This window comes from Nilaparvata lugens, chromosome 5 (genome assembly GCF_014356525.2).
Source record: "Nilaparvata lugens isolate BPH chromosome 5, ASM1435652v1, whole genome shotgun sequence".
Lineage (NCBI taxonomy): Eukaryota > Metazoa > Arthropoda > Insecta > Hemiptera > Delphacidae > Nilaparvata > Nilaparvata lugens.
Window position 1 is genome coordinate 34,304,949 of NC_052508.1, and position 22,060 is coordinate 34,327,008.

General features: G+C 34.9%; 3 protein-coding genes across 27 annotated transcripts in view; 2 read left to right on the top strand and 1 right to left on the bottom strand.

Moving 5' to 3' along the window:
• The window catches only part of LOC111059847 (3-phosphoinositide-dependent protein kinase 1), a 55,183-nt gene extending 51,257 nt beyond the window's left edge, over positions 1–3,926 (top strand). For all 24 annotated transcript variants that reach the window (XM_039428219.1, XM_039428236.1, XM_039428235.1 and 21 more), the window contains one exon: positions 568–3,926. In XM_039428219.1, coding sequence (XP_039284153.1) covers positions 568–813 — 246 coding nt within the window. In that variant the 3' untranslated portion in view covers positions 814–3,926. The remainder of the gene's footprint in view (positions 1–567) is intronic.
• A 6,310-nt stretch (positions 3,927–10,236) lies between these two features.
• LOC111059846 (putative inositol monophosphatase 3) lies at positions 10,237–21,002 on the bottom strand. 2 transcript variants are annotated; one of them, XM_022347471.2, is made up of 6 exons: positions 20,765–20,999; positions 19,789–20,369; positions 19,169–19,328; positions 16,906–17,060; positions 14,378–14,489; positions 10,237–11,683 (listed from the first exon to the last, which is right to left on the bottom strand). In XM_022347471.2, exons 2-6 carry the CDS (start codon positions 20,116–20,118, stop codon positions 11,433–11,435), a joined length of 1,008 nt encoding a protein of 335 aa, XP_022203163.2. In that variant the 5' UTR covers positions 20,119–20,369; positions 20,765–20,999; the 3' UTR covers positions 10,237–11,432. The 2 variants fall into 2 exon arrangements, with proteins under 2 accessions (XP_022203163.2, XP_022203162.2); XM_022347470.2 differs by having other exon boundaries at positions 19,789–21,002.
• A 117-nt stretch (positions 21,003–21,119) lies between these two features.
• The window catches only part of LOC111059848 (ubiquitin-conjugating enzyme E2 W), a 30,907-nt gene continuing 29,966 nt past the window's right edge, over positions 21,120–22,060 (top strand). Inside the window, exon 1 of the mRNA XM_039428246.1 lies at positions 21,120–21,381. Coding sequence (XP_039284180.1) covers positions 21,358–21,381 — 24 coding nt within the window. The 5' untranslated portion in view covers positions 21,120–21,357. The remainder of the gene's footprint in view (positions 21,382–22,060) is intronic.

Sequence of the window (22,060 nt, forward strand, 5' to 3'; positions counted from 1 at the left end):
AGTATAAAAAATTACAAGAATGCTTGGAAAAATAAATTGAAGCCACTCCCGAGTCAAAGCTGTACGGGGCCAAGTTTTTAGTAGCGTATATACTCTAGGCCTATTAGAAAGTTGAAATATGGAAGGGAAGTGTTGTGGCTATTTGAAAATTAATAAATATCAAATAATGAGTTATAGTCTTCAGCTTTTAGCCAGATTCCTTATCTTTTATGATACCTATTTTTTCGTGTATTATCATAAAAATATTGTAAAATACCTTACATATATAGCTTCCCATTATATTTCTTAAATTGTGAATTTCTTATAGTGAACAATGAATCAATAAATTCGCCAACATATTGAATTTCTATAATTAAATTTTATGATTATGCAGATTGCCAATATTTTATTGAAAATTTGTTATTGTGTATGGAACATTTTCGTGCTTTGGATTTGAATTTTCAGAGTTACTTTTCGTGTATCGAGTGTTTGTAGTATTTAATTAGTTTATTATCAGTATTTAGCGAATTGTATAAAAGCGAGACCCTTATGAGTAGTGAATAACGTTGTTGTATTTTGTGTTGGCAGGGCTTGTTCGCAAGGAGACGAATGCTGCTGCTGACAACAGGGCCACACCTCTACTACGTCGACCCGATCCAAATGCAGCTCAAGGGCAAGATCCCCTGGTCCAACGAGCTCTCCGTCGAAGGCAAGAGCTTCAAAGCGTTTCACGTGCACACACCAAACCGGATTTACTACCTCGAAGACCCCGAATACCTGGCCAACGAGTGGTGTGACGCCATCAACGAGCTGCAGCAACAACACCAAACATAACCCTACTTCAACCCTAGGAGCCTCAATCGTCCCTCAGTGGTCACCTATCTCGTTCTGTGATAATTAGGTAATACCCAGTTAACCGTCTCCATCATTCAAGGAGCAGTTAGTTAAATTTTCATTCTCTTGACGAAGACATTAGATGAATTATTAGAAAAATTGTTTTAGTTCGAATTAAACACTTTTTGTTGTCAAACGAACCTTGTTGTCAAAACGAGTCTCTTTAGCAAACATTGTGTAAGTAGGATAATTTGTTGTCGTTCTTCTCAACCAAATAAATTGGATAGTTGGAAGCACATCTTCCTCATTTGAATAGTTCCTAGGAGAGATATTTTTTTAATTTTAGCACTCTAATCATTACCAATAATCTTACTGCTGTATAAATTTGAAGAACAAACCAAAGTCGTCCTTGTAATATATTACAGTTTATTCATTGCAATCGCCAAAACATTGTTCAATCGACATTTAAACCAGCTTGTTCTTCAGCTGATAGGCCTATTCAAGCTAGTTGACATGTGTCCACTGTACATTATTCATAAGATTTATGTAACATTTGGTAAGCGGTGTTTTGGTGAACACTCTTCCTCTAAAAAAACTTCAACTCCCTATTCTTAGCAATAATATTGAAACCTGTCTCTTAGAAAGCTTATCTGCCAGAAAGATTGGATAATTAGCTAATCATTGAAATTTATGGAAGTTCTATTATTGAGTTGAAGTATTTATGATTCATCTTTTATCTAAGATTTGGCGGTCATTTTAATTGTGATAACATCGTGTTATTATTTTGAATAATTTGACTTCGCTTTAGCTAAATTAATTTTATATATCATTTTAAAGATTGGCTTGAATAATAATCTATTTCAGAATGAAAGGTACATATTTAACCAGTTTACTAAGTGTGTACTTCTTTCTGAATTGGCAGATAAGTTCTGTGTGGGAAATCACTTCAAATAATGAAGGGTTTCTTAAAATTCTCAATAGAAGAGTTCATTTGAAAGCATTCATACTTCCTAATATTGGAGAAACCATTGATAACGATTATTGTCTTTAGAATATTGTTGAAGTTTAAAAATCTCTCCAAATTATTTTTTCAGCGAGTTTAATTGCCTGCAAGAAGTGATAAACTAAGCAGTTAATAGTGAATCTGTTAACCAGTTTGCTGTTGCTCTTTTCGAAAGAGTAAATCTACATTCCTAAATTGTCCTGGAAAGGTGTTGACGCAAGGGTCTTGGTTTTGTGCAATCTCTTTCATGTAAGAGTTTATCAATGCAATTAGGTATAATTATTTATTTTGTAAATTTATTATGTATTGTAAATATACTTATTGTTGAAATGTTCAATAGATTGTAAAATATGTTTAATTTATTAATATACGATTTATATCAGTTACTATTATTTTTATTATTGTGTGTATTCCTTATTGTAAGTGAGACTTGCTATGTTTTGGCTCCACAGACTCTTTCATTACATATTTTAGAGGTATAACTATTGCAGCTGTTCTAATTAATGCTTATATATTTTATAATGAAAATATTTTATCCAGTATGAACTTGAAAAAGTTGTTGAGTAGGCTAATAAGAAAGTAACTAAACCAGCTTCAATTGTTTATTAACTAGTACAATTCAATCTGAGCTTTTTCAATGGTTGTAAGATTAATAAGTTTCTACCAGTATTTGAAGAATGAAGAATTTGTCAAGGTTCATCAACTTGAATTCTTGAATATTTTTACAAAAATCCCATTTGGTAAAAAAATTGTATAAATTGTTTGAAAGATATCAAAACCAAATCACTATTCTCATTTTCAATTTCATTGCCAGTATTATTTCAGTTATACTGAAACCGTTTTATAATAGTAATTATTATAAATATTCCATCAAAGCCTACATCATTTTTAACAAAAGAAATCTCAGTATTATTATTGCTTATTGTATCATAGCATTGAATGCATTTTATCGTTGTACTTAAAACAATATGTTGTGCCATAAATTTCAGAATAATTTTCTACTCTTTGAAAAAATCAACTATCACATCACCCTATAGAAACTCGTTCCATCCTTATATTATCCAAAATCATTGGTGAGGATTGTTTTTCCGCGGAAGTAGGCTTTGTACAAACATAGCTCGTCTCATGTCTATTTTTATTTTTAGGTTTTTTGTACATGACTGGTTATAGAAAAATTATTTTTTGTAGTGTAATTTTTATTGAGTAGCAGCTGAATGAATTTATTGATTAATAAAAAAAATGTAAGCTGAAATAAGATGTCGCGCTCATTTTTCAATGCGTTGGCAGAGATTTGAATATTGAAACATTGACGGATTGTAATGAAATCAAAAACATCAAATATGTACATAACTCGAAATATTTGGTTGATGGATTTTTTAAATTACTAGATAAAAGTACATTCGATAATTTCGCAAACATATGTTTGTTCAAGAAAAAGTATCGTATTCTGGCATCACCAGGTTTGGCCTAAAGCAATTTAAGGAAAATTATTACATAATATACTGTAGAAAGTGATTTCGAACGTCTAAAATGTTCCAGAGTATCAAATTATAGACAGAACATTTGTTTCTTCAAATCTAATCTCAATAAATGAGTTACTAGTGGTGGAGCATTTTTATATCATATACAAGCTATGTTTTTTATTGCTAGATTTTTAATTTCAATCATTTTCAGTTATTTGATTTCCTTAAATGTAAAAACTGTTTTGCCGTTTAATACTCTCCACCTTATTTCCTCATTTGTGTGTTTAAATTCTTGGAAAATAATACATGTGTACTTGAATTAGTTCAGTTAGAATTGGCTAATGAAACTGGAAACTTGAAATATGAACTCCTGTAATAATAATTAATGATGTATTCTGAATGATTGAGATTCAAGTACTATATCAGTATTATGTCCTGTATCTTACCAAATCACAGAGCTATCCATCCTTTAATTAAGACTTCAATTTATATCTTAGGAATGTATGTTTTCCCTTTTTTTATTCGAGAATAATAATTTATAAGTATAATCTTGTTGATAATAATAAATAATGGTATGTTTGGTACCTATATTGTTTCTAATATTCTGAAATAGAATTGATCTGATGAAAGTAAACAGTTTATCATAATTTTTGTACTTCTCATTTCATTTTCCTTTTGAAATCATAATATTTATTGTGCGATTTCACCAAACTCTAGAGGTGATCGAATTGGACAACACTTGGAACAACAGCATACTATATAATCTCTATATCTATAAAAGGCTAAGCCCCGACAGACTGAAATCACACCACAGCCCAAACTACTGAGCCTACAAACTTGAAATATCTTCTTCTTCTCTTCTCTCTCTTATATATCTATAAAAGGCTAAGCCCCGACAGACTGAAATCACACCACAGCCCAAACTACTGAGCCTACAAACTTGAAATTTTGTACAATTGTTTATGATAGCCTCAAAACATCCATTAAGAAAGGATTTTCAGAAATTTGCCCCCCTGAGAGAGCTGGGACCCCCCAAATATTTTGTACTTTTTAACCGCTCATTGCACAGCAAAGTCATGAGGAACTTTTTTGTTCAGCTACGAAAAAAAAAGATCTATGAAGAAAAATTCCGACCAGGAGCAGAAAGGGGTCCAGGAGAGGGCATTTTTTGAAAATTTTCAATTCTTCAAAATTTCATTACGTCAAGTTTTCAGATTATCAAGTTTGAAAATAGATCCTTGCGAAGCACGGGTTCCTGCTAGTATCTAATATATCGGTATGGCCCTGGTGTGGCTACTATTACTCGTTCACAAAACATTGTAGATTAAGTTTCGGGATTGAGTTCTCGGGACATTTGGAAAATTATTATAAATTTATAATACTCCAAGTTGTATATAGTGAGAGTAGGGAGTTTCCAGAATTAAAAAACCTTTGAATTTTTTGAAAATCTGTAGCTTTAAAACCACAAATCGTAGAATGCTGCCCGGCCTGGAAATTTCAATGTCTATAATTTTGTAGAGAAAACTTGAAAAAAGTCCTAAAATTGTTGGTTTTTTAGGGGAACGCGCCAACTAAGCTCCCCGTCAGTAAATCTCCTTTTAAAACCACTTTCGAGGGGATCTGCTGACGGCGTCAACTGAGCTCCTGAGAGAGGAGCTTGGTTGTCGTGAGCGTTCGAGGAGCTTGGTTATCGTCTACGGTCCCGACAACTAGTCCCCTCTGAACCAGTAGGGGATTTGAAAAAAAAAACACTTCCAATGCCAGTATTACAAGGCGATAGTTGTATGTCATATAATAGCATATCATGAAAAGTGAGATGGAAATAATTCGTGGGCGTACACTTTTTCCAAACGTTTTATTAGTTTTTAATTAATTCTATAAACTATGAATGTTATATAATTCATTATCAAACAAATGAAGAATATTGATTTGCAGTATGAAATTATTTTGTGAAAAATCACTATAAGGAAATTATGATTGATGTTGAAAATTATAAGGATTATTATTATTGATTTCCTGAAAAATTTACTTTTATGGACTTAGTGGATTTTCCTTGTATGCCAATAATCATATTAGTGGATTTTCCTTGTATGCCAATAATCATATTATTATGATTTCGCACGAATTTCTTTTCATATGATCTGCATATGGCATAGAATCCCCTCATATCCAACAGGGTATCTGCTGTCGGGGAGCTTTGTTGTGAGCGTGTGAGGAGCTTAGTTGTCGCCGACAACCAAGCTCCTTCGTTCTAGTAGGGGATTAGCTGTCGGGGAGACAATCGTATATTTTACGGCTGACGGCAACGATATATTTTGCCAGGGGATTTACTGACGCCTGTGATCAAAATAGCGAGGAGCTTAGTTGTAGAGGTGAAGCCGCCGTCTGGCGTGTCAGCGAATTTTATATTCTAAGGCCCGCCGCAAAGTAGACCCACGCTAATCCACGAAAAGCAACCCACGCCGTGGGATGTTTTGTAAACCATTGCTATAGAATTATTCATAATCAATCAGCTGACAACTGGATTATTCATTGCATGTATTATACAGATGTCTAGAGAAGCCAAAACATCCCACGGCGCGGGTTGCTTTTCGTGGGTCTAATTTGCGGCGGGCCTTATACAGCGCCCCAAAAGCTCGGTCAAAGCGATCAAACATTCCAATTTTTAATTACGATGAATTTCCGGCGCTGGATACAACCAGTTATGAACACAACCGTCGCAAATGGGAATCTACAGGATATCAGGAGAAAAAACGTAGATTTCATGAAAATAAGAATATAGTTTTGGGCGACTCTATGATTAGAAACGTGACTCCTCAAAATTGTATTGTTGATGTTCGTCCTGGAATACGCATCGAGCAGCTAACTAAAGTGATTGAACATAAATATAAAAAATCGTCAGCACAGAATTATAAAAGTGTATTAATTCATGTAGGAACAAATTCAATCCGCAGAGAATCTGAAGAATCCGTGGTGAATGAGATGAGGAACATGATAAGGACAGCCAAGCAATGTTTTAGTACATCAAGAATAATAATCAGCGGAATAATACGAAGGCGTTCAGTGAGTGACTCATACATTACGAGGATTAATGACTCCATCAGAAGTGAATGCGCCAAATTGGTGTACTATTTGTTAACCCCAATAGTTTCATCAACACCAGAGAAGGCTTAGGCAAAGATGGTTTGCATTTGAATAGGTTGGGCTCAACTAGTCTAAGTAAAATGTGTGATAACGTTTTCAAATTATTAAATGATAAGGGAAACTAATAAGCTGTGACAGGGGTGTGGAAGAAAATAATAATAGAAGATACCTTGTCAAAGACACTATTAATAATAGATATTTTAAAGACTCATATAGTTTGAAAATAATACATCAAAACATTGATGGAATAGTTAGTAAGGTAGCTCTTTTAGACATCTTGGTGGAGGATGAACAACCAGACATTTTAATATTGACCGAGCATGGCTTGAAAGATTATGAAATCAATTCCCTACCTATCAATAACATGTCTCTAGTGTGTAGTTACTGCAGAGTTGATATGAGAAAAGGAGGAGTGGTCGTGTAGGCCAGTCTTGAATTTTTGAATGCTATTGATCATAAATTTACTGTTATTAATATTTCTGATTTGAGTCACATTAAGGATATTGAAATATGTGGCTTCAATTTTAAGATTGATGGAGATCCGTATGCTATAGTAGGTCTGTATCGATCACCTAGCGGTGATACTAATATATTTCTTGAAAACCTTGAAATTTTATTTAATCGTATTTGCAGTCATGTATCTAATAACGTCATTGTTGCAGGCGATTATAATATTAATGTTTTAGATAGTTCTTCTGAACATAGAAATCTTGTAAATATTCGGAATCTTTTTGATTTACACTACACGATTAAAGAACCAACAAGAATTTCTAGAATAAGCAGAACAGCAATTGATAACATTGTCACTAACATTGAAAAAGGTATATATTCAGTACAGGTACAGGTTGTTCATACACTGTTATCAGACCATACTGCACAGGTTTTTCGCACACATGGCACACGTGATTCCACCAGATTCAAGTCTAAACAAATTCAACTTGGTATTCCAATGTATACTTGTTCTAATGAAAACATAATAAAAATGAAAACCTCTTTGAGTGGTGAATCATGGGCTTCAGTTTATAATGCAATAGATGTAAACAGCCAATTTGCGAGGTTCCATGAAATTTTACAGTCTCATCTTGGCATAAATTGCCCTTTGAGATGTAGAAGAAAAAAAACTCAGAGCAAAAAGAGATTAAAAGGTGAATGGATTACCGACGAAATTAAGCAAATAAGACATCTTTTGGAAGTGGCTAAAATCAGAATTAATAATGGTTTGAGAATTGATATGGAGCAATTGAAAGCTATTAAAAAAATTTATGATTATGAAGTTGTTCAGGCAAAAAAGCAATATATGAGTAATATAATTTTAGAGGAATTTAGAGGTAAAACAAAACAAACACAGCCTAATATAGAACTAAAAGAAAATGAAAAAATTTTAACTGATTCCAAGCAGGTAGCTGATGCATTTAATAAATTCTTCATATCAATGGCACCCAAATTAAAGGCTCAAAAATCAAATCTACAAATTAATGACTCCTCTTCTTCAAATTCAAATTTTAACAGAAATTTTTTCTTGTTTCCAACTAATAATGATGAGATTATAAAAATAATAAAAAGTATCAAAACGAAAAATAGTGTTGGATTTGATAATATCCCAGTGACAGTGATTAAGGAATGTTGTATTGAAATAGCTCCACCACTAGTATTCATAATGAATAACGCTTTCGAAACGGGTATTTTCCCAGATCTACTTAAAATTGCCAAGGTAAAACAATTGTTTAAACAAGGTGCTAGAACTGATATATAAAATTATAGACCTATTTCTATTCTTCCATCTCTGTCAAAGGTATTTGAGAAACTAATTTATTCCAGGATAATGACTTACCTCGAAAAATTTGATTTAATTTCAGCTTGTCAAAATGGTTTTGTAAAAGGTAGGTCGACAATTACTGCAGCAGTCACTTTTGTTGAGAATGTTATTGAACAGGTTGATAAGGGAAACTTTGTTATCGGTACATTCATGGATCTTTCAAAGGCCTTTGATAGCGTTGATAACGACATACTTCTTGATAGGCTTTCAAATATTGGAATAAGAGGAATCTGTAGTTGTTTAATCAAGTCCTATTTGACAAATAGGTTTCAATTTGTTACAGTTGAATCTCAGTCTCATGTAGCTCAATCGATGCGATTGAGTGTTACAAGAGGGGTGCCACAGGGTTCTATTTTAGGCCCATTGCTCTTTGTCCTTTACACTAACAATGTGCAAGCCTCAGTCCCAGTAGGTTTGAATATTACACTCTACGCTGACGATACATCATTGATGTTCAACAACAAAAACTTGAATGATCTTGAGGTAGAAGCTAATGTTAAAACAAATTTGGTTGCACAATATTATAATGAGTCAAAATTGGCAGTGAACCCGCAAAGAGTAAGTGTATTCAATTTGGGTCTAAAAATCATCTCTTCCAGCCTATGATTAGTATTGGCGATTCAATGGTTGAAAATGTAACAGAGGCAAACCTACTGGGGTTAATGATAGACAAGGATCTCTCATGGAATGTGCATACTGATGAATTGGCCACTAGAATCAGTAGTAATCTGTTTGTATTAAGGAACATGGTTAGGTATGTGCCCAATGAAACAGCAAAAACATTATATTATGCACTGATTTACTCTCATATTTCATATGGTATAGAGCTCTGGGGTAGCACAACATTACAGAATATTAACAAGATATTTGTACTACAAAAGCGTGCTATTAGGTACTTGGCGGGCCTGGGGTTTAATCATCCTTGTAGAGAATATTTTAAGAAAATGTCTATATTAACAGTACCGTGCATTTTTATTTTTAAAACAATATTGTATGGTGTAAAAAATATTGATAGATTTGTGACTCATGCACAGGTACACTCTCACAATACAAGGAATAGAAATGATTTGACTGTGCAACCTCATAGGCTAGCTATGTTTGAAAAAAAGACCAGTTACATTGGGACAAAATTCCTGAATAAACTGCCTGGTAGTTTAGATCATAGAAACAAAACATTCAAAACAGATTTATACAGTTACCTTTCTAACAATTGTTTTTATAGTGTTAATGACTTTTTATGTGACAATCATATTTAGGCTGTGAATATATTATAAAATAACGATGTTAAATATTACTATGTTGAAAATATGACTGATACAAGACTGTAAACTGTGACTATAGCCTGTGATATTATGTATAACATGAAAATTAGTATTTTTTATTAGGTATAAGTTCATTTTAATGACGATATTCAATTGTATTGTTTGATACTGTATTGAATAAATAAAATATTATTATTATTAAAATACATTTAAGACTGTCGAGAAGAATTCATTTGGGGCTGTTTCCTGAAAAATGACCAATTTGACTGGACATTTATAGACTGGAAATAAGTTTGTGACATCATTAGAAGATAATATATTATTGTTTTCATATTAGCAACAACCCAAATTATATAACATGGTAGTAGAAAAATATGAGGTACACTGTAACATTGTGTTGCGGTATGCATGGATGCTTACATTATAAGGGGCTAAAAATGATGAAGCAACTTTTCCGTAGTGTTGAAACTGTTCTAAAATTGAAAATTTCTGGCTCGGGCTCCACGTAATAGGAAATCCGAAAGCCTCCTTCAAAGCATACGGCCTCAAGCAAATTAAAATTGTGGAAGGAGAATTCTGTGGAAATACTAAAAACTACTCCTTGTTCAGTGAAAATAATTGTTGGCAAATATAACAAGTGTTGCAGAGGGGAAAATCCTTATTGAAAGGGAATGTTTGGTGATAGATATGCCTGAATTGATTGGAGAAATCACTGTTGGAAATAATAAAAGAAACTCCAAGTGAAAACTATATTTATTACATATACATTTATATTTACAATCATACATTAAAGCTTACGATTAATAATTCATTAATATTATTATCTAAAGAGAAAACAACCTACTCAATTATTTTTGTTGAGATTTACTTACAAGAGCTAACTATTCTTCACATAGTCCAGTCAATATAGACATAAAAAAGGGGATGTGCTTGCAATTTATATTGTAGTTCTGATTTTTTAATATATTATTTGGGTACATAAGAGAAGTCCAGAACCAATTTCTTCATGAAAAATTTCCTTGTGCTAGATACAGAGTGGCCCAAAAACCTCGTACTTTCGGCTCATTTTCCAGTCTTCAGCTATTTCTGCCAAATCTCGTAATCGGACAGAAAAATTTGCTCTCGCCTTTTTTCTAGAATATGAATTTCTGAATCAAATAAGATCATTCGGAACTCTCTATCTCCAATGAGTACTGAGTTATGATTTTTCAAAAATGAGTGAAATTTGAAGAGAAAATCAATTTTTGATGAATTTTAGATTTTGATCAACAATATCTTCCGATTGTTACCATTTAGATGTATAATTCAAAATCCATCTGGGCGTATTTTTGTGCTCTACAATCAGAGATCAGGTAGAGCGCTCTATCTCATATAGATATCACCTAATTTTCAGCTTCAACCATCATTACCAACTACATAGTCTTCACATTGATATTTCGCACAATGACATAAGTTCATTAGATTATGTTCTATGAGAATCACCCGTTAGATGCACTTCATTTCAGTATTTCCTAGTGGAGAGGCACCTCAAGGATCAAAATTTCAAACACTTATAACTTCTGACGCAATGCTCAGATTTCATCGTACTACACTTCATTCTTCTCGGCTCGTCAAGGCGGTCCAAAATCATGCATCATAAGTCAAATTCGGTCGAAAAGTGGAAAATTTATTGTTGAGTGTACTTAAGCCATATTCCAATATACGAAAAATGGCCAATTTCCATATTCACAAGGAAATTTTGCATGAAGAAATTGGTTTTGGACTTCTCTTATGTACCCAAATAATATATTAAAAAATCAGAACTACAATATAAATTGCAAGCACCAATGTATATAGTGACTGGACTAACACCTAAATTTGCATTTTTGAGAAATCAGAGAGAAAATTGAAGATGGCACAATATTAATGTTTAAATTTGAGGCACACGATCATTATAATTGATCTAAAATTGTCTTGAACTTGTCGGCGTACCACTGATGCTTGTCCATAGTGGCTAGCACTCCTTGGCTGTTGCTCGGTTCCGAAGCCCTCGAGTAGTAGATGGGTTGATTGGCGAGGGTCGTCATCTGGCCTCTGGCTGCGGTCACAATGGCATGGCCGGCGCAAATGTCCCATTTGAAGATCTTGGTCGAATGCACGTAAGCGGTAGCGTTGCCGCTCAACAGCTCTAGTACCTTGTAGCCTCAAAGTCAACCATACAACATACAACTATACTCAACCGATACTACATAAAAGTACAAGTATTACTACAAACAATTTCAATAAATAAACAATTAATTAAACACAAATACAAAAGGGATGGGTTCAGTTCATTGAATACGATTTATTGAGAAAACTTGGAAGTTGAGCCATTCAGTTTGGCATCAAGATTCCGTTTCAGGCTGATCAGCTGCAGCTACATGTAGGACACTTGTTAGCAATCAGTGAGAATGGGATAGGGAGAAGTTAATTGAAGGTAAAACCAGTTACACACACATCGATTTTTGGACCTTCGATTTTTTGTCTCCTTATGAATTCTGTCAGATTAAACGGAAATTAAAAAACTTCATCTGTTTAATCTAATAAGATTTATAAGGACGGCAAAAAGTCGTACACCCAAAAATCGATATGTGTGTAAGTTGCCTTAGGGGTAAGGTTTTTGCTTTTAAAGTGTAAATGGCAATTTGCTGGTATTATTCAGACTTTTTTAAATGATTTTAGAATTGAATATATGACTGTATCCACTGAGCTTTCTGAAATAAACAGGGAACTTGAACTGAAAACTGAACGTTGATTGATGATCAACTGAGATGTTGATGAAGTGAATGTCACCCTAACAACACCGTAAAATGATAGATTGTTGCTTGGAAAGAGTGCAGTGCAGATAGCCGGGGTAGGCAGGTGGTGTAAATCATCAAAATCTGCAGGACTATAGCTGCCTGGTCGTGGGTTCGAATCCCGCCCAAGGTATGGTTGGGATTAGTATGCGAGGAATGAGGCATTCCCAGTACCCACCTATAACCTTCAACTATTATTCGGGCGTCATCCGCAAAAAAGGTACATTACAATGCTTTAGCAATTTTTCCCAGAGTGGCCCAAAAGTTACTAGGCTATCCATGAGATTAGGTAACCCAAGTTTTATGATAAGTATCTCCATATATATCACGACTATAGGAAAATTCAGTGAACATTGCAATGTTGCTTCTGAGGATGATACCCAAATAAGCTTCGGCTAATTTGCAAATGGGTCACTTTTGGGCCACTCTGTAATCTATATTCTATATAATATAATAAAGGAAACAACTGGCTCAAGTTTTTATGATAATTCACTTATCTCTCTGTACGAGATAGAAAATTCACAAATGACGTATCATCACGTTTGAACTACTGGACTGATTAACTTGAAATTTTGCATATAGATTCTTAATTTACCAAGGAAGGTTATAGGCCTATTTCAAATTATTTAAGATTTCATTACATCACGTTTTCAGTTTGTCAAGTTTTTAATTAGACCCATGCGGAGCACGGGTTACCTGCTAGTTACAAATAAACTAAAACTAAATAAATCACAGAAATAACATAACAATAACAATGTCTTATATATTATTGAAGTAGAGTCGTCTTTAGGCAACATTTTTCCAGCTTACCAGCTGCTAGGAAAGGTTTATAAGTTTTGCGTGCGGCAGAAGAGTTACCAACCTAATTTTGAAATGATCACGTGATAAACTAATTACTTAGGTTAAAAATCGGGACTAAAGTACTAATAGTAGAATAATTGTCCAACCCAGAACAGTTATTCTCTTTGCTACAATTATTGGCACTATAATAATCTCAAGTTCCTTGTCTGGGATTACTGACGAAGAAGAGTTAAGTTCAGAAACCAGAGTGACAGCAATACAGTTGATAAAATGAGCAACAAGTTCATACAAGATATTCTGCTATTAGCTCAGTTTGAGCAATCTTTAACTGCGATGAGTGATGCTAATGATTGAATTGTCATTTGAATTTCATTACGGAATACGGTGTTTTCTTTGTTTGGCTCCTAAGTGCCGGTTGCTCAAAAGCCGGTTAAATTTTAATCGTGATTAATTCCACGAGGACCAATCACAGAAGCCATCTTGTAAAAAGGCTTTCTCTGATTGGTTCTCGTGAAATTAATCACGGTTAAAATTTAACCGGCTTTTGTGCAACCGGCACTAAGAGTTACATTCCTAAGAAGTTACAGTCCTTGAACTTGGTTTCAGTCTTATTAACTTAGTATAAAGTTATCCTAGATTGAGTACTAAAAGCTACTTTCTTTACTTGTTAAAGAAAACGTTACTACGTTTTCATTTGTATCTCAGTAATTATTAACAGTTTTTGAAACTTGGAATGCATTTGAGAGATTAGTTATAAATTATATTATAAATTCCGTTACATTATATAGTCCGTGTAGAACCTTAGTAGAACGGGGCTTTATGGCCAATGTTATTTCAGTATAACAATAGGAGCACACTGTTGCCGTTTCTAACTTTTGCTGATTCTATCAAAGACCAAAGGCTCTTTTTCGCTCTTTCTCTCACACAATTAGCTCACAAGCTCTCTGAATTCTGGCAGCACTATACTAAATAAGAACAATGCTGCAATCTAAGGTTTGCACAGACTATAGATTGAACATAACTTGGCAAATACATGAAGTATGTGGACATCATGTGTTCGCCATGTTCTGTTAAATCTGTTTAGAAGTTATAGGGATGGCAAAAAATCGATGTATGATGTGTGTGCAACTGGCTTTAGTAGCCCTACTAGGCAAACAACTACCTACTGGCAAACTATATCTAGGTCGAACATTATGGCGATAGTTCCATAAAAATAAGCAGAAACACACACTCATTTTGAATGTAATTACTGAACTTACCTGCTCCCCCTGCAGATATGACTTCGACATCAGCACCAATTGCTTCTTTTGCAATTTCTTTCACATGACCAGCATGAGATCTTGACACAATCACTGTGGGCCTTTTCTTAATCTGCAATAAAGATTTCAAGTACTTATTGGAAAATATGGACGACACATTTCGGTGCAAATATAGAAGGGCAGCAAAGGTAGCTTCAAGCTTGAGAGTGTTGCATGAAATTTAATGCGTGTAATTAGATGGGTTATACTCTGGTGGCGAATAGTGGAGCGGTATGATTCGACTCATTTGAATACATGCATTACATTAAATACTCTCAAGCTTGAACCTGCCTTCACACCAAAGTGTTTGCTCTCATAGTGAGTCTCTTCAACTAATCTAGACAAACTTCTATGTGTTTTCAATTTTTATAACCTTTTTCTTAAAAAAATGTGAACATACAAAATTAGAATATACAATGTAATTTGACTAATATGTCAATTGATAACGCAATATACTAGGAGTCATGTTGAGAGAAGCTTCACCTTCCATTTATATCCATCTCTAATTATTGAACTACTGGATTAACAGGCAGTTAACTAATCCAACTCTACAGCGCATATCAATTGCAAAATAGCACTGCAATTTGTCGCCACCTTATCTAATACTCTACTCAAGTTTAAGCAGAACAGCGAGAAAGCCGCGACCATTCTTTCTATCATTTATAACTTAGCCCCATTTTGAAATTAATTTTTTTTCAAAATACGCATAAAACCTGCTATGTTTATGTTTTTGAAGGGACGGATTCAAAGATCCAAAGGTTCAAAGAACCTCACACGTCAACCGAAGCTAATTGTGTGTCCCAAAGTATGTTAGTTAGGCAAACCAACTCCCGTGTCATTTACAAGGTCCAGGAGTTTTTCCCTACACCAACATCCCATTCCTCACCTGGTTGCTTACAGCCAAACAGAGCTCTTCTTCTAGCTCCAAGACTTTTGCAATCCAGTATATGCTTAGCAGTCTCTTCAGACTGATTACAAAGCCTACACATCTGGCTTTTATTTCTGAGTCCAATTGTGTGGAGATGTTTCCTGAAGTGGCCATGTTCAGTTATAAGGGCAATCACCTGCTTGACCTGACCTCTACCCAGACTCACCAGCCAGCTGGCGAAGCGAGGGCTTGCGTCTGCCAGCAGCCTTTTGCCAAGTGCTTGACCAGGGTGACCCTGCCATTGCTGGTGATGTAAGTCCCTAGACCATTTACTTATTGTGTGGAAGGCAGTTGTTTTGCTTATGCCACAGCAAGGCTCTGGGCCAAAGAATGGCATACTGGAACCTCGCTTAGCAAGCTCATCTGCACGCTCGTTACCTCCTATGCCTACATGGCCAGATACCCAACCAAGATGCACAGAGTTGCGTGTTGCAAGCCTGCTGAATGTTTTGTTGCACTCCCACACCAATTTGGACTTGATTTAATTGGAGTCAAGAGCCTTGAACCTAGCTCCGCAGTGCAGGCTGGATGCTTGTCTGACTCGGACTAGGCGCTGAGACAGCAAATAATAGTAGCGTTGGTGGGAATGCGAGCGGCCGCAGTAACATCTTCCACCCAGCAATGGTCGGCGTAGTTCCGCCTAGCGGACAGACGAAAGATCAATCCAAACGGTTATTTGATCCCTCCAGCCAGGCTCAGCCAAGCAGCCGAGACAATAGAACAATGGAGTGGCGGTCTTATTCGCGTTCATCAGCAGTTTTCTTTCTCACGATTATTTTGATTTTTGTGGTAACTATAATAAAAAAAAACTCCAGTCACCAGTAAAAAGTTTCCAGAAACGTGGTGTACTACCATGTTAATGACTTTTCATGATGATTTTCAATTATTATTGAAAACATTGTTGACATTCTGTACCTTCAGGCTAAACTTGGGGTTGCTGAGAACGAATCTGCAATCAGAATTTCTTTATCACGAAAAATAACGAAAAAAAAACCAGCTGTTGATCTTCCGGCAACCGTTAACAGTCATCCTGCAATGCGGCCGAAACACTTCCAAGCCAGACACCCATCTCAAATGACAACAACGCCAAGCTGTAAGAAACCATCCTGCACTGCGGCGCTAGGTTGAGGGCTGCCTGACAATCTGACAGGATTACTATATGCTTGTTGCAATAGCGTCTGGCAATGCCTATGTTGGCACAAGCCATGATGCCCCAAATCTCTGCCAGAAAGATGGTGCAGTGTTGTCCCAGACTTGCATAAACTTGTGTTCTAGGTGAATCACTGTACACCCCATAACCAGATTTCCCTTCAATGAGAGAACCGTCCGTGTACCAGACAAGGCTGCCCCTTTTGGGATAGGGCCCTTCCTCAGACTTCCACTCCTCTCAAAACCTGCTGTGTATCCTTCTCTGTTTTGGAACAGGTGTAGCCTTTGATCCACTTGGTTCACAGTGAAAGTCATTAGCTTTGCTCATGTATATCATGCTACGAAAGAATTTCATGAGCATCATCTTTTTTATACAAAAGAACAAAACCTTTAAATAATATGATGAACTCACCTCCCTGTATGATTTTATATGTGGAGAAGAGCCCGTGTTAACCCATGCCCAAGTGGTTCGTGGCTCCTTGACAAAGGGTTTGTGGATAACTCCAATGATAGGATTGCCTTTGTAGGCAACACAAACCATTGTAGACACATATTGCAACAGATTCTCTGAAAATAATAACCAACCATAATTAACTTTTACAAATTACGATTCTATGAAGGTTGTATATAGCAAAAAATCTGCACGAATAGGAGTGAAAATTTGCATTGGTTTCATCTGGTGTTAGGAAAGTGTAGCCTTCTATTTCTAGTATGTTGTCCACTATTAATATTTTTTCTAGTCTGGAACATCAGTTGAAATATTAGATTGACAGGACGTATTTTAATCATTCTTTCATCGCATTACTTGCCATTATGGTATTTGTTACAAATGGTTTTCCTCCAAATTAGAACCATACCTTAATCCACAAAATATAAGATAAGTGCTCTCGGTTGCTTGCATAAAAATAACTTATCAGATGGTTTAGAATCAGGTTTAGGTCTATTCAACTCTCATCTTCCTACTATGCACAAGTCAAGAGCTCATAATGGTCTTTATATAGAACAATTGTAAGAACGCCAAATACAAGTTGGGGCAGAGTGGACTCCCAGATATGATCGGTTAACTGTATAAAAACCTTACAAGATTATTACAAAAGCTTTTTATTTCTGAAATATAAATACAATGCCATTTATTTTTCATTAAGTTTTAAAAATGATATCGTCCAGGTATACCTTGACGAGCGATGCACATATTCAGCTGTTCAATGAAGTTTTCAAAAACTCTGCGCAGCATATCTGGCGTTATTCCAGTGATAACATCAACAATTGCTTCCTAAAGGGGTTCCAAGGTCCTTGGTCGAACTTTGTAAACCTCAGATTTGAGGTAACCCCAAAGAAAAGGGTAACCCCTTGAGCTTAGATCGGGGGAGCGAGGGGGCCATGAAACATCCCCTCGTAATGAGATCAAGCATCCAGGAAACCGTTGTCGCAGAAGTTGGCGAGAGCGACGGGCGGTATGAGCCAAACCAAAAGGCTTCCATATTATTTTCCTCACCATACTCTTCAATTCTGGGGAAGAAAAAGTTCTCCAACATCTGACAATAGCGCACAGCGTTCACAGTAACGGTTGCACCTTATGATTCAAAAAAGTAGGGGCCAATTATGCCTATGAAGGACACAGCACACCACACAGTCACTTTTGGAGAATGAAGAGGTTTTTGGAGAAGAGTTCGTGGGTTTTCAGCTGCCCAGTAACGAAAATTTTGTTTATTTACTGTGCCCGAGAAGTGAAAATATGCCTCATCACTAGACCACAGAATAGTGCCGGGTTGTAAAGAAGCCAGTATTGCATTGCAAGTATCTGTATGTTTAACAAAATCTGCTAGCATCAATAAATTCTTGAACAACCATCAACTTATACGGGTGTAAATTAAGGTCCAAGTGTAAAATTCGCCTCACCGTTCTGGCCAACATTCCAAGAGCAGCAGCATGTTTCCGCGCAGAGCGCGATGGAGATTGTTCAATAGACGCCATTGTGTTCTCTGGGGTCCTCACACTCTTTGGTTGTCCGACTGGTTTTCTAAGCAGTGCAGATCCGGTTGCCCGTATACTTGTAATTCATCTCCTTATGGTTTTAGCATCGGGAACACTATCATGACGATTCAAACGAAAACGTCTACGAAATGCACGCTGGGTCGCCACCACACTATCCTTATTTTTAAAGAACGTTTCCACTAAAAAACCAAGATACTCGCCAGTCCACGGCATGGTGACTAACAACAATGGCGTCTTTCCCCCCACGACATGAAACCTCTCCCACTTCGCTAACTCGCGCGTTCGCTCTTCTGATTGAAACTAGGGATTCCGCTATGCCCCACCTTGTACATTAAACAGGAACCCCCCCCCCCAAGGCCAAACATACTGGAGCACTGAGTGACTGGCATGAGAAAAATATACAAGGCGATATATAGTCAAACTTTAAGCATGCCGATGTTATTTTAATAACAGAAACCTTAATATACAGTATAGATTACCGATATGGTTATCCCTCAGATGACGGTCTAATACAATGTCGAGGTATTTAGTTTTTTATAGCACACACTATTTCGAGGGCATCCACAAACTGTTTTCCACCAATACAGCTTTGGACTTCGACCACATATTATTCTATAGGGTCAAAAGTTTTAGATCAAGCCATTCCTTAAACATTGAGAAATTATTTTGTATCAAGTCACCTGTAAATTCATAGGTGGCATCCAGAGGATCAATCCAGATGGCGAGATCTTCGCCAGACACAAAGTGGTCGACAAGGTCGTCCATGCCTTTGTCGACAGATGGCACTAATTCTAGAGGTGGCGATTTTTCACAATTTGCTTGAGTCTCCTCCGAGAAAACCTTTAAACAAAACAAAATACTGTATACATATAGAAATTGCAAAATTCTACTGTACACAAATGGCAAATGAACTATTAGATACAGTAGATGAACATTAACTATTTTGAAGATGACGCTTGAATATTTTTTAAAACTCAAATAAATACCGGATCAAACTTATTATTAAAATAGTAAACTTAGACCTAATAATAATATAAAGTGACGTGGCTGGCTCAGGTCTGGTGTCCACTGATCAATTTTAGGGTCTCTGACATGAGCTAACGACTGGTACTTAGGTCTATACTGGTTCCTATACGGTCTTATTACCATTCGATACCTTAATTATTCCTCTTACTGATTAAATATAGCCTACCAACAGCCACCCATTCAACCAGTAGCATAGGTAGTAGCACGATAAGTACTTTTAAACTATTTATATAATTCTTTGTCTAAATAAAGAATTAAATTGTATTGAACTTACCGATACTGTGGGAAAAGCATCCTGAAGACCGTTGTACATAACACAGTGTGAAGTTAGATCTGCATTCGTCACAGGAATATTAGCACCTTCTTTTGTTTTTCCTTTAGTTTTTTCTACTATATTTCCTTTTTTGGCATTAACAATTTCTTTGCCACCTCTTTCAGCTGCTTCAACAGCAGCAATCAGGATATTTCTCAAGTTGACATCAGCTGGCTTTTCCTCTTCACTCAGTGATGAGAATTTAGTCATATACAATAGAAAGATCATAAACAAACCTAATATTAGGCATAAACCTAAACTGTTGAGCCTTATTGTACCGCCTAGATTCATTATTTCTAAATTTTTATTTCTACACCTTCTTCTAATAATTTAACAATTTTATTAGATTTCACAATGGACTATTAGATGAAGTTCTTATCACCGCATGTAAAGATATTTACAAATATACCAACAAAATTTCAGTAGATGTACAATCATAACTGACTCTTTTTCGTTAGAAATTCACCATTGCTTACGTTAATTTACTCGCTTTTAATGTTCTCACTTCTAACAGAAAAGAACTAAGTGAAAATACATTCAACCTATAACAAAAACAAACGACTTAATTAAAATGCTAACTGAATATGACAAATATAATGATTGTTAAGCAATTATAAACAAGTTTCTCTACTTGTTACAAAGTGCAAAGAGAGATAACCTTCAATTCACAATGAGAAGCTTCAATACAAAAAATTGTATTTTGTAAAAAAAAGTATTAAGTAAACTATAATTTGATGCATATTATGTATTTTAATGTTTTGTTTGGAATAACAAAAACGACTTGCAAATCTACATGACTAGCATAGAATAAATTATTAATATTTCCTCATCAAATTATGATATAAGAAACAAAAATATATCAATCACACTTCACATTATTAAAAAATCAGCTAAAATTAGAATTTGACGGAAGTAAGATCCTGAGGAGCTGTAATACCTGTGGTAATAGGTACTCAAGAAGGATGAACTAAAAACTATTCTTTCTGCTTTGATATTTGTCTATAGAAAACAAAATATGACAGCTCAGCCGGTCATGGTCAATAGCGAATACACACGCAAATGCCCATGAAATGTATAATCTATTCCTTCACTTTATAAAAAACTGCGTTCTATTTGCGCTTTATACTACAAGACTACAAGTCTTTTGTCTTTCCAATATTCCATGCTACAGATCCATGTTCTTCCACAGCTAACTAGAGTTTTTAGTTTCCAGCTTGTATAATCAGCTGACTGCTGGACATCTTTTATAATATTTTTGAACCAATAAATTTTGCTTTTAATTTTTGTACTTGGAAGAATCTATTACTAAGGATAATCTTGTCTATTATTCAATTTGGATACTAATGTAGAAAAAATATTATTTTAGTGTTTATTGATCGTTCTATTTTTTCATGAAAAATCAAGTAACCATTATTCACAGCTGCTTGCTAAATCAAAAAACTGTTTACTTGCCTATCGTATGAATTCGTTCGTCTACTGCTACTGCTACTCACATCTCTCATGTCGTTCATGTTTTGAGTTATTGGATAAATGGCGTCAATGTCTCCGTCGGAGGTGAAAATTCCTTTTATTTATTATTTTTAAGTATTTGTCTTATATTTTATTTGTTGCATTTGTGTTAATATAAAGTAAAAATTAAAAGACAGGAAGATGAATGTAATAAAGCTAGTGTGAGATATATTGACATTTTATTTTATTTACTTCAGTACGTCATTCTGTTTACCGTATTTGTTTAGCTGTTTTGAAATTATTATTCAACATTCTACAGTATTTTTGTTTGATTGGTATTTTTACATTTCTTTTATATTAGCTTTGCTATAAATTTAATCAGTTTGAGTCAATCTTGAAGTAAACTCCTATTATATTCTTATGATTTAAATGACTAACGATACATGAATAGTAACATTTATGAGTAAAATACTATTACAGTAGTATAAAATTTTATTTAATATAACATATTATTTAATTTTTCTATGATTCAAATAAAAGTTTGTTTTGTTTTAATTGATAATACTCGCATCTGACAATATCAACTTATGTAGGTTAGGAATTGCATTCATCAAATAATAAGTTGAAGTTGAAAAATTTTATGTACTTATAGAAACGTTACCATTATTATTCTAATATAACTTGCATCTATATTATGCTCAATATATTAATTATTGCATAGGCCTATGCATAAAAATGTAAAAGTTATAACAATAGCCTATGTTTTTTCAAGTGCAGCCTAAGT

What these genes read in the sequence shown, in the direction of transcription:
- LOC111059846 (XM_022347470.2), bottom strand. Translation starts at nt 20,118, where the DNA reads ATGAATCTAGGCGGTACAATAAGGCTCAACAGTTTAGGTTTATGCCTA. An exon ending in TGCCACCTATGAATTTACAG is followed by an intron (nt 17,061 to 19,168) that starts GTGACTTGATAC and finishes TATTATTTTCAG; the next exon opens with AGAATCTGTTGCAATATGTG. An exon ending in ATATAAAATCATACAGGGAG is followed by an intron (nt 14,490 to 16,905) that starts GTGAGTTCATCA and finishes TCTTTATTGCAG; the next exon opens with ATTAAGAAAAGGCCCACAGT.